Source organism: Sorex araneus, chromosome 1 (genome assembly GCF_027595985.1).
Source record: "Sorex araneus isolate mSorAra2 chromosome 1, mSorAra2.pri, whole genome shotgun sequence".
NCBI classification, from domain to species: domain Eukaryota; kingdom Metazoa; phylum Chordata; class Mammalia; order Eulipotyphla; family Soricidae; genus Sorex; species Sorex araneus.
This window is the reverse complement of record NC_073302.1, coordinates 103,544,425-103,562,056: the sequence shown is the minus strand read 5'-3', so window position 1 is coordinate 103,562,056 and position 17,632 is coordinate 103,544,425. Positions and strand designations below refer to the sequence as shown.

The 17,632-nt window shown below is 43.3% G+C and overlaps 1 protein-coding gene across 8 annotated transcripts in view; it reads left to right on the top strand.

Annotated features, from left to right (window-relative positions):
* The window catches only part of CTNND2 (catenin delta 2), a 902,659-nt gene that overhangs the window by 344,683 nt on the left and 540,344 nt on the right, over nucleotides 1-17,632 (top strand). For all 8 annotated transcript variants that reach the window (XM_055141787.1, XM_055141773.1, XM_055141779.1 and 5 more), the window contains one exon: nucleotides 7,682-7,794. In XM_055141787.1, coding sequence (XP_054997762.1) covers nucleotides 7,682-7,794 — 113 coding nt within the window. The remainder of the gene's footprint in view (nucleotides 1-7,681; nucleotides 7,795-17,632) is intronic.

Genomic DNA, 17,632 nt, shown 5'->3' with positions numbered 1-17,632 from the left:
AAGTTTGAAAGTGGGGTCCCAGATGGTTGTCTCTGAAGAAAGATGAAATGAGAAAATAGAGATTGATGCTTCTTTTCAGATAAACACGTATTTGGTCTGTTTTAATGTGTCCCTGTGCAGTTGGTTTTATTTTTTCTTAATTTTTGCGTCACACCTGGCGATGCACAGGGCTGACTCCTGGCTCTGCACTCAGGAATTACTCCAGGCGGTGCTCAGGGCACCATATGGGATGCTGGGAATCGAAGCCGGGTCGTCCGCGTGCAAGACAAACGCCATACCCACTGTGTTATCACTCCAGCCCCCCTGTGCAGTTGGTTTTAGAACTACAAAGACAGATTCTGAGTACAGTGCACATCAAATGTGCGTCCTGGCACGGCAATGGCACGGCAATTTGGGCATTCACCTTTCACGTGGCAGACCCGAGTTCGATTCCTTTGCCCCTCTCGGAGAACCGAGCAAGCTACCAAGAGTATCAAGCCCGCGTGGCAGAGCCTGGCAAGCTACCCGTGTGTATTGGGTATGCCAAAAACAGTAACAATAAGTCTCTCAATGAGAGACGTGACTGGTGCCCGATGGAACAAATCTATGAGCCTTATATGTTAGATTTATTGAATGGGTGTCATCGGGTAGGGCATTTGCCTTGCACACGGTCGACCCGGGTTTGATTCCTCCTTCCCTCTCGGAGAGCCCGCCTGGTAAGCTACTGAGAGTATCCCGCCTGCACGTCAGAGCCTGGCAGGCTCCCCAGGTGTATTTGATATGCCAAAAATAGTAACAGCAAGTCTCACAATGGAGACATTACGTGACTGGTGCCCGCTCGAGCAAATAGATGAGCAATGGGATGACAGTGATAAGTGATTGAATGGGTGTAGTAAAGCATAATCATATAAATTAACATAGTCTTCTGTGTAAACACACACACACACACACACACGAAAAAAGGGAGGGGGGCAATGCGGGGCACAGGGCAGTGGCACTCTATCTCTCCCGCTGCCCTCCTTCGGTAGTCTCCAGCCGCTTCCCCCACCCCGGGGAGGTTGATGGCGATGACGAGGCAGGCAAAGGAAGAAACGGAGCCAGGCTGGTTGGTCTCAGTTGCAGTTTATTCCAATCTCCTCTCTATACACTCCTGTCTCTCTCTCTGCTCTTTCCTCCCCCCAGGCTACTTCATTCTTCTCCTTCTCTGGATCTGGATCTCGATCTGGCTTCTCCAGATCTGGCACTGGGACTGGCCCCCAGCCCACTCTTTCAGCCTAATTTAATCCCCAAGCATGAGGGGTTGGGGTTTACACATAGGTGTGGTCACAATCAATAGGGGTAAAGTTCTTTCCCTCAGGGGATGCTTCTTCTAGGACAGATTCTCTTCCAGCAGGACACCCACCCAAGAGCGGAATCCCATGGGTGTGTTTCTCCTCTCCTTGTCCAACTAACAAACAAGTATTCATAATACTAATCATTTTGTATGGACACAGCAAGAGATGCATTAAGCTTATGGAATTGCTCTCCTGGGGTCATCTCGATCTCAGTCTACAGTGCTCAGACCAGATTAGTCTAGGGTCCTAGTCTCGTCGTTGCTTTTGGATCATGACATGACATGTCCATGACCAAGCTCTTAACATATAGTTAAGCATTAGGCACTTTGGCCAGGCCCATCTCGATGCCAGGGTAGCACATAACTCACCGCTTGCCCTGAGTCCGTCCCGTCCCTTGTCGGGATCCTGCTTTTGGGGGTGCTAGGAAGTAAGGGCAGCTGAGGCTTAGGTCGAGAAAGTAGATGCCCGGGAGTGAATAATATTCGAAGCCAATTAAATCCCATGTTACCAAAGCATATTAACAACTGTCTTTCTTTGTCCATACAAAAAGGACATTGTTTTGGGGCTGGAGAGATAGCACAGTGGGTAGGGTGTTTGCCTTGCACGCGGCCGACCCGGGTTCAAATCCCAGCATCCCATATGGTCCCCTGAGCACGGCCAGGGGTAATTCCTGAGTGCAGAGCCAGGAGTAAACCCTGTGCATCGCCAGGTGTGACACAAAAAAGCAAAAAAAAAAAAAAAAAAAAAAAAAGGACATTGTTTTAAAATAAACTATTCAAAAGACGTGAGGAGAGGAGCAAGGCAATATTAACTTACAATACAAGTTCATTGTCCTAGAAAGGTCTGACCTTACAAATTAACAGAGTCTGATTAGGGGAAAAGCTGATTAACTGGTTGGGGAAGGGAGCATAGAAGTGGTTAAGGATAGACAAAGGAATGGGAGTGACTCGGGAGCACCTTGATGGGCGTGACTGATGTACCTAAGCTCCTAGTGGCAAGGGGAACAGGACATACCAAAGTTGTCTAAAAATGTTTAGAGATTATTACCAGATATCCTAAACTCTTTTTGGCAAGGGAGAAAGGATAAACCAATGATACCCTACAGTCTTCTGTGTTTATTTTATTCTTTATTAGTCATCTATATTGCATATTTATAAAAATTTCATTTTCTTGGATTTTTCTTTCTAATTTGTGTCTGAATATATTCATTATGTAACAGAACTTTCAAGTAAGAGTTGTACATTTTTATTCCATAGTTGATTAGAGTACTGAATTGCATGATAATGAAGACATTTAATAGAGCTACTGATTTTTCTTGAAATCCTATACATGATCATGAAATGCCTTCTATATAAATATGACCTCAGAACCACTTGACTCTTTTTGTCTCAGGAAGCTGGGAACCCAGGATTAGTCACTGGGCATTTGCTCATGACTTTCACACATACCTATCTCCTGTCATATACCCCAGCTCGAATTATGTGTTTGAAATTGTGCTCATAGATAAAGCAGTAACTGAGAAATCTAAGATCCCCTTTTGTAAATCTAAACTTGTGGAAGTATACAAACACTTTTAACAGATAACCATAATAAAATTAAATAAGAATATGAAGGTAAACTCTGAGTAGCATTGAATCACAAGGAATAATAGTTAGTATTCTAGAGAAGTAGAGAATGGAACAGTGAGATATTAAAGGAACTTACTTATGCAGTCTAAGTTTCTGTACTTCCTCAAATGTGACTGCACAATCCCAACTAATGCTGTATAACAATGTTAAATAAAATATTTATTGAAGAAATTAATGAAACTGTGAGTATGCATTTTCTATTTCAGTTTCCAAGCTAGCTAAACCTCCTCAAGAAATTTTACATACTTCCATCCATTTAAAAACATTTAGTAAACTCCATTTAATTAAATGAAATTAATTATTAATTCAGGCTCTTTAGGAAAAAAGTTATGAAGCTACTTGCTAATTTTTCATATATTAATCCTACAGTGTTATGTGACTCAATGATATGCTATTCTAGGAGGACAAACCAATAAAATCTGAATCTTAGTGCATTTTAATCACCTCTACATTATATCAGACATATGTTGCTTTTATGAATTTTTATGAACCCATGAGCAAGATCGTTTTGACCTCAAGGGAGAGATGTTGGGCTATCTTTGCTTTGGTTTCTTTAGAACTTCTTTTACTTCAGTTCTACTCTTTAATCCACCTACTCCTTACTTCTCATGAAATTTATTTCTCAGAACAGTTTCTCCTTCATATTTTGGCACTTTTTGAAACTGTATTTGGTATAGTTTTTGGGCAAATAGGAGCCACATTGAATGTCCACTGTTATGTGAGCGTTCCCCAATGATACCACAACCACAGTGAAGCCAGAAACACATTCTTCTCCTCTGAAATGTTTTCTTTTGTTGTATTTCATTTTGTTTGGGTTTTTTTTATACTAAAACCCTAGCATGGAATGTGCCCTTCTTCAGGTTTAATAAGTTATTGACTGTGGGTACTGCATTTTGTATAGCAGATCTCTAGAACGTGCTTGTCTTGTCTAACTAAAACTTGATATGTGTTGAGAAATTCACCATTTCCCCCAACTGCTTGGCCCCTGGGATCCACCATTCTATTATATTTCTTATTTCCTTTACAATGAATTTTGTGTTTGAGGGATAGGTGTCACGAAGTGGTATCGCTGGATCACATGGGGTTTTAGTCCATTTTTAAAAAGAAATACCCATTTTTAAAAAGAACTACCCATATTTCCACAGAGGTTGAACTAGACGGCATTCCCAGGACCAGTGAATGAAGGCTCCTTTCTCACCACAACCCTGCCAACACTGGCAGTTTCCAGATATTTGAGATGTGTCATTCTTAAGGTGTGAAAAGGTATTTGTAGGAAGCTGGAGGTACCCAGAATACAGCAAGGGAAAATTTAAATTGCTGTGTATTCAACGATCACTGTCTGAGCAGGAGAGAAGTAGGGCCTATATTGAGGGGGGGAATCAATCAGAGGAAAATGACACAGATGTTGGGATTAGCTAATTGGAACATTAAAACAGTGTAAAATATGTTTGTTCAAAAGCCAAATGCATGGAAGCTATAAAAAAAGACCCAAGTGATACTTTCAGGGATGTTATTCATCTGTATCTGAGATAAAAATATGCTGGGTGAGATCAAGGAGAGATGAGATATTGTAGGGAAAAGGTTGGCTAATGTGAGGGTAGCAGTGGAATCCATCCAAAATTAAATACAGAGGAAAAATGAATTTTAAAATGGAAAAAAAAAGTATCTAGGAGGTGTAGTATTAATCCTAGTGGCCTAATATCCATTTATTTGTAGTCCCTGAAGGAGAGGAGATGGTGGGAAAAGATAAGTGTTGTTGGAGAATATTCTCCAAATTAAGCAGTAAACATAAATACTCAGATCTTTAAATCCCAGTAAACCCCAACCAAAGCGAGAAGAGCATTCTCTCTAATAAGCAGCAGGAAGATTTTCAGCATATCATAAAGAGAAAGTTAGAAAAGCAGAGATACAAGAAGCTCCATCTGCATAAAGAAATAAAAATGAAGAAACTAGATTTTTTTGTCATAAATGCCAAAAGTGAGAGAAGGGAACCAAAATATCTTCAAAAGCGAGGGCAAAATAAAGACTTCTTTTCAGCATGTAAAGTAGAATTCAACAACGAAAGAACTGCACCACAAGAAATATTCAAGGGATTTTTTTTTTCAGGCAAAGGATACCAGATGGAAATAGAGTTCTATGCAAAGTGATTTTACAAAGCACTAACATCAGCGAGCAAGGGATGGAAATGGTGTCTCTCGAGCTTGGAGGGCAACTTCTAAATGAGAAAGGATGTCCCTTCCTTAAGACTGGGACAGGGGGCCTGGAGCTGTACAGAAGGTAGGGTGAGTGCTTTGCACGCTGTCAACCTGGGTTCAGTCCCAGCGTCTCACATGGTCCCCCGAGACCGCCAGAAGTTATTTCTGAGTGCAGAACCCGGAGCCACCTCTGAGCATTGCTGGGTGTGCATGAAACCAAAAACAAGACAGACCAACCGAAAGGCAGATACATGTAGGGAGACACCGCCTGGAGCAGCTCAGTCCACACCGAGCCAGGCAGAAGCCCAAGAAGGTTCAAGAATGCAGCTCACACTTGAGTTTCAGGCCTTCCCGCTGTATTGGGTTGTTTGGAACACAGAACATTCTGCAACACATTATAGTACTTTCAATGGTCCAGAGACAGAATTTCCATCTCTAAGGACTTCCTGCACGTGGTTATGTTGTTTTTTTTTTTAAGGGGTTATCAAGTCCAAGATATGAGTTTGGTTTCCTGTCACCTAGACAGATTTAAGGTAAAAATCTGAAGCCTGGAAATCAGCATGCAGAACTTGGATGTTTTTGTGGAGAGAAACTGCCTGCCCGCCACCCCCCACGACCCCCCCCCCCGCCCCATCGAAGAAAAAGCTGAACTTGCAAGCAGAAGAAGACACAACTGCATTCAGAGCAGAGATCCTAGTGTTTGCTCCTCACAAATACTCGTTGTTGTTCTTGCGAGTGTGCAATCATGGGAGCTAGAGCTCCAATAGCAACATTTTTCCTCAGGTTTTTGCATCCCAGAGGAAGAATCGAGCTGTCAGCATGACTTAGATCCTCTTCAAAGTTCAAATATATATTTAAAAAAAATCTGCTTTTACGGCAGAGGAAAGAAATGTGCTCTACCTTGTACTGCCTGCTAGAATGCCTCGGTGCCTCGGTCCTTCTTTCAGAGGTCTCACCCAGCACTGTCTGGGCTGGCAAATAAAGTCGTCCTCTCCATCCCCCAGGCCCCCCACCCCACACCCCTTATTACCCATCTCAGAAATATCACCGTGCACTTCGTTTGGGTAGTTGTTGTTGGCTTTTGTTTTGGGGGGGTGGGGAGTAGGGGATTCACGTACCTGGTGCTGCTCAGGGCTTACTCCTTATTCTGTCTTCAGGGATCACTCCTGGCGATGCTTGGGGAGCATATGGGGTCACTAAACCCACATCAGCCATATGTGCCCTCTCCAGCCCACTGTGGACTTTAGTTTTAGAAGTTCAACATGACATTGTTAGACTGTTTCCCGAAATGTTTGAACCCGTGATTTAGTTCCAGGGATGTGGCTGTGTGAGACTCTGGACTTAATCCCAGCACCCTCATAGCCCCCACCCTCCCCCCCACACACATCTCTCCCTCTCTCTGTATCTCTCTGTCTCTTTCTGTCTCTCTCTCTTTCTCTCTCTCTCTCTCTCTCAATCGCACACAAACTCAACACAACATGATTTACTACATTTGTTCTGTGGAAAATTCTGGAACCATATGTGGTGCTGGGGATCAAGCCTGAGTCAGCCTTCTGCACAGATTTGTTAAATGTTTTAAGTCACTTGAACCTTTGGGAAAGTAATGTATAGACAGAACTGCCACAAAAGTCCTGTCGTTAGAACCGAGATCCTTGAAGTCCCGATTCTGTGCTTTTTCATTCAAAGTGGTCGCAGTGGATTTGTGTTTGTTTGGGGGCCCTACCCAGCAGTGCTCAAAGCTTAGTCCTGGCACGGAACTCAGGGATCACTCCTGGAGTCTTGGGGCCAGGACCCTATGGGATGCTGGGCATCAGACAGGTTTCCTGCATGCAAGACAAGCGCCCTAACTGCTGACTTACTGCTCTGCCCACCCCCCCAGGAGTGGGTGTGGGGAAGCTGTTCGGTGGCCATGTTCTCCACTGGTTCCACTGGCCATTCCTAAGGTGATACATCTTTCTCTCAAAAGTTTTTTTCTTAGTAATTTGAATGTTTGGAGTATAAATGAGAACTTTTGCCAATTTTACTGAAATTCAGCGCTTGGACAGTATCAAGCATCATTTCCTTCAGCTTTTACTCCTGGAGTGTATGAAGGCTGTATAGTTACTAGCGGAAGCTTGAAGGCTAGTATGGAATAACCAAATAGCAAGTGAATTGTTCCTTTATTGGATGTTCCGTGTTTCAGTGACAAGATCTGAATGGGTGTTGGGGTGTCAGCCAGCTGCCAGAGAACCCAGACCAGACCAGTTCTGCACGGGGAGATTCCCAGTGAACCTCGCCATGTGTCAGGAAGTCAGAACCTTGAACCCACTTTCCAGAGGGGGGGCGAGATCCTCGAAAGGTGCCGTAACTCAGACCCTGTCTTGGGCGCATGACAGTACCTAATCCAGAGTCTGTTGATGTTGCGAGCCAGGTTGGCTGCCCCAGGAATGTTCTCTGCTTCACTGGTGTGACACGTTGGTCAGTCTTATCCCAGCCCGTCCTTGTGGTCTGATTTGTACATCTCAAGTAGGTAATCGAATTAATCTCTCTGGCACTTTTCTTTCAGGAATTACAGTTTGAAAGGCTGACTCGAGAGCTGGAGGCAGAACGCCAGATCGTTGCCAGCCAGCTGGAGCGATGCAAGCTGGGGTCCGAGACGGGCAGCATGAGCAGCATCAGGTGAGCTTGCGGCCCCCGGCCCTGGGGGCCCATCCCAGGAGACTGGGGTCTTCTCTGCCCGCTTGGCTTTGTGTGGCTTTGTGTGTCCCGCCCTGGGAAATTGGGATATTTATTCCTTCACCACAGTGACAGTAAAACTGGAGCCCAGCATCTCCTGTGGGAAGGGAATTGTCACTGGCTTGATTTAAGATATTTTAAAGGTTCCTGGACTAATATCCAAGGGCAGAAGAAACAGGGGCCAGGAGGACTGTCTGTGGTTGGCAGCTTGCCACAAGTGTGTGGGGGATGGAGAGCCATTAGGATACAGAAGGGACCACTGTGACAGTGATAGTTGGAAGTGATCATTGGGCAAGAACTGAGTTCCGAAAGGAGGGGGAGGGAGAGACATGATAAGCTTTCAGCGCCTGTGTTATAAACCATAATGCCCAAAAGGGGGGAGAGAAAGAAGGGACGTGTGTCTGCGATAAAGGCAGGCAAGGCTGGGACTGAGAACATTGGTGCTGGGGAAATGTGTGCTGGTGAAGGGACAGGTGTTAGAACATTGTGTGGCTGAAACCCAGTCATGAACAGCTTTGTGAAAGATAACTGAACTTCAAAAAAAACAACAAAAAAGTCATTCACTATTTAAAGTAACCTTTTATTAGAATTGTGGCTATATTATTACTTCAAAACAAAAGATGTATACCCATGCTTACTTGTTCCTAAAATAGTTCGAAAACTAGTACAGGCCACTCTCAACTTTCAGTGGCAGTAAAAGCAAATATTATACCAGGTTAAACAAAACTGACTCTGAATGCTGCATCTTGTTTAGATGGTCAAAACTCTCAATGTCTTTCGTTTTTTACTTAAATTAGGTCAAAGAGTCTAAGATATTTATGTCATATTGATGCTTATGGTTTTTATGTCTATATTTTCATTTTTAAGAAAATAGTATAACAAATGTATCATAAAATAAAAGCAACCATCGATGAATTCATTAAAGCAAGTTTCATACTATAAATGAGGTTATCTTACAATAGTTCCTTTTCTCCTTGAGGCAGTGTTGGTTTGTAAGACCGTGTGCCCGTACCTGTCTAATAGCATGCTTCTACACTGAAGTACCAACAGCCTCCACCACCCGGTTGCGCCCAGCTCTCGAACCCTCTCCCTTCCTCTGCTCTATTGGTTTGTTATTTCTAATACATTTTTTAGTAGAGTTTTTGAAATTAAAAAAAAAAAGTGTGAGAAACGGTTTGATGTGTGCTTGGGGAGGCCTGGTTTGTACTTCAGACTCTTTCCCCCAAGCTCCTGCCTGCTCAGAATGCAGATGAAACCTAATTGCTCTGCCACAAAGGCACACTTGGCCCCATTCTGCTTACTGGGACTCTGCAGCCACCGTAGCGCATTTGCCCAGTTTGGTCCTTCTAAAACATTTTTTTTTTCCTAAATGATTCAGACCCACCGGTTCTTGAAGTGAAGCAGGGGGCAAGCACTGTGACATGATCTGTATCGTTTGCTAATATATGAGTCTGGGGTATAGATGTGCTTTTCCAGTGGCTGCACCCATGCAGTTCTTGGAGGGGGGGTCAAGATACTGTAAGTCGCTGGTGAGGATGCTCATTCAACTGGGCTTGGTTTGGACCTTGTGTTCTGTTTTTTTCCCACCACCCCACACCCTGATTCTGAAATAAAAAGTCATGTGACTAACTCAAGTCATACCACAAAATAAATTCTCTTGTCTCTTAAGTGCGCATACCAAAGAAACACGATTCAGTTCTTGGAGACACAGCGTGTGTTTCTTGTTCCATACCCCATTTCCGTTGGGTAAAACAAACTCCTGCAAACAGTGTGTGTGTGTGTCCCAGGGCTGCATTGCACGTGTCGGTCCTCTTGTCCCATAGCCTGTTTCTGGCCCTCTGCATTTTTCGGTCAGTGTCTGACTGAGTTAACGAGATCACGGTGCAGTGTCAGATAAACTGTGGCATTATCGTGACTTGATGCATTCGTACTGTGTGTCTCATTCGTGGATGGGACAGAGTAGGAGGCTGGCAGTTGGGCGGGGGAGGCACTGGGTTCCCTGGCTGGCATCCAGGCAGTGGCCAAAGGACCCAGCTCCCATCTTAAAGTCCTTTCAACCCTCAGCGCCACCATCACTGGTGGTCTCTGGTTGGAAAATGTCAGTGGCCTCTCAGAGCTGGACATAGAGTGGAATTTTTTAGTCCTGGGTTTTACAGCCCTTCCATTCTGGAGTAAAGAGCATGATTTGGGGCAGACCAAAAATCTTAGCTGTTGCTGTCACATTAATTGAAACATCATTAGACCCTTCCTCTACTAATACCTGATTATTGAAAGAATAATCATTGAAAATTTTTGAAAATTTGTAATAGGAGTGTTTCCTGTTGGAGTCACCAACCGTCTTTTTTTTTTTTCTTTTTGGGTTATATCCAGCAATGCACAGGGGTTACTCCTGGCTCATACACTCAGGAATTACTCCTGGTGCTGCTCGGGGGACCATATGGGATGCTGGAAATCAAACCCAGGTCGGCCGCATGCAAGGCAAACACCCTCCCCACTGTGCTATCGCTCCAGCCCCACCAGCCGTCTTTTATCGTGTTCCCCTGTTTGAATTGTGACAAACCTTTAAATGGAAATTATTAACACCTTTTGGTAGATGAGGCTACTGAGCTGAAATACCATTTCCATTTGCACAGCTTTATGTAAGATATTTGCAAGAATATATAGTAATGCCTCCAAGGACCAAGGCTCTAAGTTGCTGTAAGTAGTACATTATAATCTCTTAAACCCATCATGGAATTTTCTGAACACCAAAATTAACCCAATGAGCTAGACAAGAAAATAGCCATTTGAAATTGTTGTTAGGAGGCTGGTTGGTTGAAGCTGGTGGGTCTAAGGCAGGAAGAACCATGTCTGTAGTGTGTATTTGTATCAGTAACTGCAGGTCCCTATTTGAAGAACTTTGTATGTAGGCTGTCTTAGAGAAGTTGTTAAAACATACTAATAAATACAGCTTGATTTTTTTCCCTGCATTTTTAAAGATAAGAAATTTCTGCTTCTGACTGCTGAGATCTCTTTTCTGCTAATCTCATCAGCAGCTTGACTGCATTGTGAAAAAAGTATATTATTAGTGTGTTATCTGGAACAACCAACTTAGGAGTACTCAATCAGATCTAAAGGATAACAATGGGATTTAGAGAAGGGAGAATTTGGAAATAACTCTCATTGTTTCAGTCTCTGCCTCTACATCAGGATTCTGGGGTGTTTCTGGCTGTACATTAGAACAGTGTGGTCTCAGACATCTTTGGGACCCTGTACCCTATTAGTTCTTGGTTGCCTGTGTGTTCTCATTTTTCTACAAGGAGATTGTACTTATGCAGCTCCATGCTATCACACATGCATTTTGCCTCCTGATCTGGGCGCTCCGTGTGGAATCCCTCCTTCTGTTTGCTGGACCAGCCTTCCCAAGATGTTGGCTCCTTCTCCTTCCTACACCTTGAGAATTGTGTCCTTCGGTTTCTCCAATCCCTCCGTTCCACCTAGAGCCAATGCACAACCGTTATTTCTGCTGATGCTGCCTGCTGTGCCTAATTAAATCACTCTCTTGGTAGCCCAGGGCTATCTGCTGGCTAGTTGCCAGTATATGGCATATGATTACCCAAAGGTCCATTTCTTGCTGAGGTATAGGGTTTTTTTTAATTTGTTTTTTTTTTCTGGGGGGCAAACCTCACAATGTCCAGGGGTTACTTCTGGTTCTTCACTCAGGAATGACTCCTGCTGGTGCTCAGGGGACCATAGGGATGCTGAGGATCGAACCAGGGTCAACTGCCTGCAAGGCAGATGCTTTACTCACTGTGTTATCATTCCGACCCTCGTGAAGTCTTAGTTTTTAAATCTGATGAGCCATCCCAAACCTCCCAGACTGGGCATCCTATATCACTCTGAAACTCCTGTGCCGGTGTCCATGTGGCCCCGTGTTCATGGGCGATCCCCTCATACTTCCCTTAGACCCTCGAAGGGATCAGCATCCCACTCATCCCTCTGCTGTCTCTCCCCCTTCACAGTCTGGTCTACATAACACGAGACAGAAACGAGTGTATGCCACTTCTGAAGTGTCATCAATGTGCCATCTTCCCCTTCTGTGTCCCCGATTCCTTCTCCCTCTTACACCCCCTTTCCTGGGTCACCTTTTCCTTGGGATCCAGCCACTCAGCTGAGGACTCAGATTCTTTTGAACACCTTCTTGATGTAAACTGGGCTCGGTCTCCCTTCCTTGGAGTCATTATAACTTAATGAAGCATTGGGGATGAGACTATTGATCCGTCTAGACATTCCCAGCCACAGAATAGTTTAAACCTTTTAGGCTAAGGATGTGTGGGGAATTTTCTCAAGTGTCACTGATCACATGAAGGCACCAAAATAGATGTCTGCTCACACTCCTGATTCCAGGTGGATTGAACATAATCGGAGAGAAATCAAATTCGCTTCCCAGTTGAATAAAACCATTTATGGGTAAGGTATGACTCGGAACCATGAATATGTTGGTGATGATATTAATTATGTTGACCATGATGATGGAGATACTGATAAGGATGTAGATGGTGGTGCTGATGCTGGGGCAGGTGGTCTCTGGAGCTAGAGGCAGTCAGGATGTCAAAACTAGAGGGATTTGTTGGAAAGTTCAGGAATATTTTTCTTTCTCTCACTCTTTCTTTCTTCTCTCCTCTTCTCTCCTCCCCTCCTTTCCTCTCCCCTCCCTTTTCTCCTTTCCTTCCCTTTCCTCCCCTGAGCTTTCTTCCTCTTTCTCCTTCTTTCTTGAATCACCATGATAGTTTTGACATGATCATTTTTTGCTTTAAAGACAGAGACTATGTAGCTTGCGCTGCTCTTGCCTTCTGGGTGTGAAGATCTGTCTCTGACTGGTAACCAATAAGGAAAGAGCATTTAGTCCTAGAAAAAAAAAAAAGGAACTGAATTGCTCAACAGACTGAATGAACTTAAAACTTTTTTTCCCCTCCGAATCTTCAAAAAAAGGGAAATCCCAGGGACACTTTGATGATAATGTTATGAGTATGTCCTAAACAGACAACCCAGCTATGCCACTCTAGAAGTTTTACAAAACTTAGAAAATGGTTAGCAACAGAAATGGATGTTATTTTAAGCTTTTATGTTGGTTGACTGGTAATGCAGTCAAAGAAAACATACAGTGTTTTATAATTGATTTTATTAGATATGTATTGATAGCTGAATTGTGGTTTTTAAAAGAAGATACATTTTATTCTATGACCATTGATGTTCCGTTAAGAAGTATGAGAGCCAAAAGATATTAGAGGGTTAAGTCACCTTGCACATGGCAGATGTTGCTCCTGGTACCACACATGTTCCCATGAGCCCTGCCAGGAGTGATCCCTGAGCTAAGAGCCAGAGTAAGCCCTGAGTACTGCTGGGTATGGCACAAAAACAGAAGTGTATGGGAGGGGCCGGAAGAGGTCTCTAGATTTCATGCCTCACATGGAAAAGACCCCTATTCAGTCCTTGTGTACCCCAGCATTGCTTGTGCCCCCCAGGTGCCTCTTAGAGCCCTAGAGACCCCTGGGTGTTTGGTGTGGCTCAGTTGCACCCAGAACCACAGGACTTAGACACTCAGTTCTCCCGCCGGGTTGGCCAAGCACTTCTGGGAGTCACTACCGGGTCCTCTGAGCACTTGCACTTATTTGGAGGTTCACACCCTGCAAATAGAAGCATCATAGGTGTAGCCTATTTCATCCGCAGACATATGTGATGCACTGGATTCCCATCTTGAAACAAACTTTAGCCTTGAGTCTTTGAAGTGGACTTCTTTGAATGAGGAAAGGAGCCATTGTTTATTGTCAGATACCTAAATAACAATTAAATAAAATGCTCATAATTTCCTTACATTTGGTGCTCAGATAGCCTGCACTCTGACTGGAGTGATACATATTTTATTTTTTTTTTTAATTTTTTTTTTTTTTTTTTGCTTTTTGGATCACACCCAGCAATGCACAGGGGTTACTCCTGGCTTTTCACTCAGGAATTACTCCTGGCGGTGCTTGGGGGACCATATGGGATGCCGGGGATCGAACCCAGGTCGGCCGCCTGCAAGGCAAACGCCCTACCTGCTGTGCTATCGCTCCGGCCCCGATATATATTTTAAAAAGCAAAATGTTAACTGTACAAACATGACTTGATCACTCAGAAGCTGCTTCCGTCTCACTAATGAACTATTGAATTTTTAGCAAGTGGTTTGTCACCAAAGTGTGTCATGTTTCAGAAAGTGGGCTGTGGAAAGACTTAATGTTATAAATATTTTACCAAATTTTAGTCTCTTTATTAATTAACTTTGATGAGCCCAAGTGCCAACCATTCTAAAAATAGAGTCAAGAATATTTTTCATGGTTGCAGAGAAATCAGATATATTTTGGAGAAAAGAATGTTGATTTATGACTAAATTAGCAGGGAAGAAATGTTAGACTGTGGGTCCAGAGTGATAGGACAGTGGGCAGATGCTTGTCTTGCACACAACCAAACTGGGTTTGATCCCTGGGACCCCATAAGGTCCTCCAAGCCCTGCCAGAAATAATCCCTGTGTGCAGAACTGGGAGTAAGCCTTGAGTAGCACTGAGTGTGAACTAAAAACCAAAAGGAACAATAAACCCATGTCTTCATATACTTTTTTAATAGTAAAACTATTTCTTTTTTTTGTTTTGTTTTGTTTTTTGGGTCACACCCAGCGATGCTCAGGGGTCACTCCTGGCTCTGCACTCAGGAATTACTCCTGGCCGTGTTCAGGGGACCCTATGGGATGCTAGGAATCAAACCCGGGTCGGCCACATGCAAGGCAAACGCCCTCCCCGCTGTGCTATCGCTCCGGCCCCAAATAGTAAAAATATTTCTATCAAAGCTTGGTCACCTGAATTTTCTTAAATAAACAATATATTAATTTAAATTATCTCAAAGTAAAATATTTTGTGCACTTTTTCATTATTTCTGGGATGATGTTTATTACTGTCACCATTATTTTTGCTTTGAGACCATACCCAGTGTTGCTCAGGGCTCGCTCCTTGCTCTGTGCCCTGGGATCACTCCTGACAAGGCTTGGGGGACCATACCCGCTGTCAGGGATCAAACCCCGGCCAGCCACGTGCAAGGCAAGTGTACAGCCCATGCTAGAAAATAAGAAATACATGCTACCATCCAGCAAAGTTGTGGGAACTTATTTAAACAGGATTAAACACGACATTGAGTTTACTGAATTGAGCAATCTGAGTGAACATTGCAGTGGGATTCTTAAAAGTTTACTCTGTACCACTTTCTAAAAATGGGGAAAGGAAATAAAAGAACTACAGATGTATTTTAGAAATTCTTTTTCTTGCACTGATCTTTTTTGTTTTGTTTTGTTTTGTTTTGTTTCGGGGGGGGGGGGGGCGGGCGAATGTTTCCTTCCCATTTAAATTCCCAACAGAAAGTCCTTGCCAATGCCTCTGATGTTCTAAAGTCTCTTTGTAGATGCTTGCTCCTCTTGTCTTGCGTCCTACACTGCCCCGTCCTTCCCTTTGTCTGCAGGATTTCGGTTTCCTAGCTCCACATGGCTTGCTTTGAATACTGAGCTTATTTCTTTGAGATTTCCTAGGATACGTTTTCCTTTTCCCCATGGAAGTTAGGAGGCGCATTCTGGAATGATTTCTTGGACCTCGAGGTTCACCTCCATGGAGACTGGAAGAGCGAATTTCTGATGAGCTGTCCACTCAGTCTTCCTGGTCCCGAAAGGGCAGACAGCCTTGCCGCCCTTGCTTTTCTCACCAGGAAGCTCTCACCTCTCTAGATTTTTCTCTCCCAGGTGGCAGCCTCTGAGGATGCGTCTCTCAGCAGAGCTTCTGTTTAGTCACTCAGTGTCCTTGACCTGGTCCTCCATCAAATCCCATCCTGTGTAAAGCTGCTTCTTCCCCCGCCCCTCCTCGCCCTCCTCCTCCCCCCTCACACACTGAGACTCTGCTGGTCCTTCTCAGACATTCGATGGAGTATGTGTGTCCAAACTTCGCTCCACTGCTGCTCTGTTGGTCTTCAATGGAAGGGATGGGGAATTTAGCCAAAGTAGAGGCTGGCATGTACTAACAGTTCAGTGAATCCTAATTCAGTGAATCCTAAATAAGTATATGAATGGATAAGTATTCGGTGCTCTTATTGTTCTTGTTCTTTTCATTGTTATTGATTTGCCAAAAATCACCAGCCTTACACATCTATAAATATTTTTACATCTATGTCTGCCAGAATTTTTATTGTATGCATGTAAAACATATGAAGTTTATGTTATTCTCAGGGTGTCAAACCATGTGTATTGTTTCAGTTTTTAATCCAATTTTATTTTCATGTTAAAGTAGGTCCCTGGATTCCAGAGGCAAAAGGTAGATAAACTGTAGAGCTATGGGTGATCTAGTCTCTAATATCACATTGTTCTTAGATTGTTGAGTATTAATTATAATAGTGATGATAGTGTCACTTAAATGCAAATATTGGCAGTATTTTTTCAGCAATTTTTTTACATAGAATAGTAATATTATGTGGTATTAACAGTATTTAATTGTAGTTAATACTATTAATTTCTAATACTGTAGTTAATACTATGCTGGTTTTACTATCTATGTAAAAATGTGTGTAAATACACATATATCACATGTAATATATGTGTGTGTGAAATATACAAATATATATATGATGTCATTAATTGCTACTAGTTAAGTCTGACTTATTTTCATAAATAAGGACACTGAGAACCGAAGCAGTAGTAGTGGAAGATACTTACCCTGAGCACAGCTGAAATATCACAAGAATGAGTATTCAGTTCACTTCAGCACTTGTGCCATCAATGCTGGGATGAGACCAGCTTATTGATCAATGTGTTCAGGTGATTTCAGTGGGCTTGTGACAGGAAGAGTTAGGGAAGGAAGACCGAAACACTGAGATGCAGTTATCTGGGGGTCGAGTCCTCTGGGTATTCCTCCATTTCCTTGCTTGGCAAATACGAACTCCAGGTGACTAGACAGCTCCCTGGGATTCAATCCGTGGCATAGGATAGGGTCCCCTGATCCCCACCAGGAGTGCTCCCTGAGCACAGAATTAGGAGCAAGCCCTGGGTCCCTCTGGGAGTGGCTTAAAACAGAACACAGACTCAGACCAGGAAAGCCAATTTTCCCAGCATCCGACTGTTAGCAGTTGGATTTTTTTTAATGTCCTAAGTGCACGTGTTAAAATGCCCACTGCATTGTGTGGCCCCTCGGACTTTAATGGGCTTCCGAATTGTGTTGTAAATAATAATCTACATCTCCTGAGTTCATATTTCCAGTTCACCCTATGAATATGAACATTTGGGGACTGATTTTCTGTCTCTTTTCCTTTCCACCCCCAATGATTATAGTGATTTTGAGGTTTTCATTTGATTAGGTTTCTGAAATTCATTTCACACAAATGAGGTAATGAGTGTTAATAATTTATTTTATCATAGCCCTTAAATACATCCAGAGTAACTGTTCAGTGTTTGCCTGCAGATTGCCAGTGGACAAATTATACTAATCCTTCTGTCTATAAAATACCAGTTATTATACTGTCTTCATCGAGCCTCCTAAACAGCCATGCCAGAGTCGGGTGTCTTATACACAGCAGACATTTATTTCTCACAGTCCCGCATGCTGGAAAGTTCTAGCAGCATAGTGCAGATGAGTTCTGTGTCCTTGGAAGCTAGCTTCTTGTCCTGTTACGCCTCTGCTCTGTGTTCTACAAGATTCAGGGGTCTCACTTATAAGGAGACTAATCCGGCCCCACAGGCTCA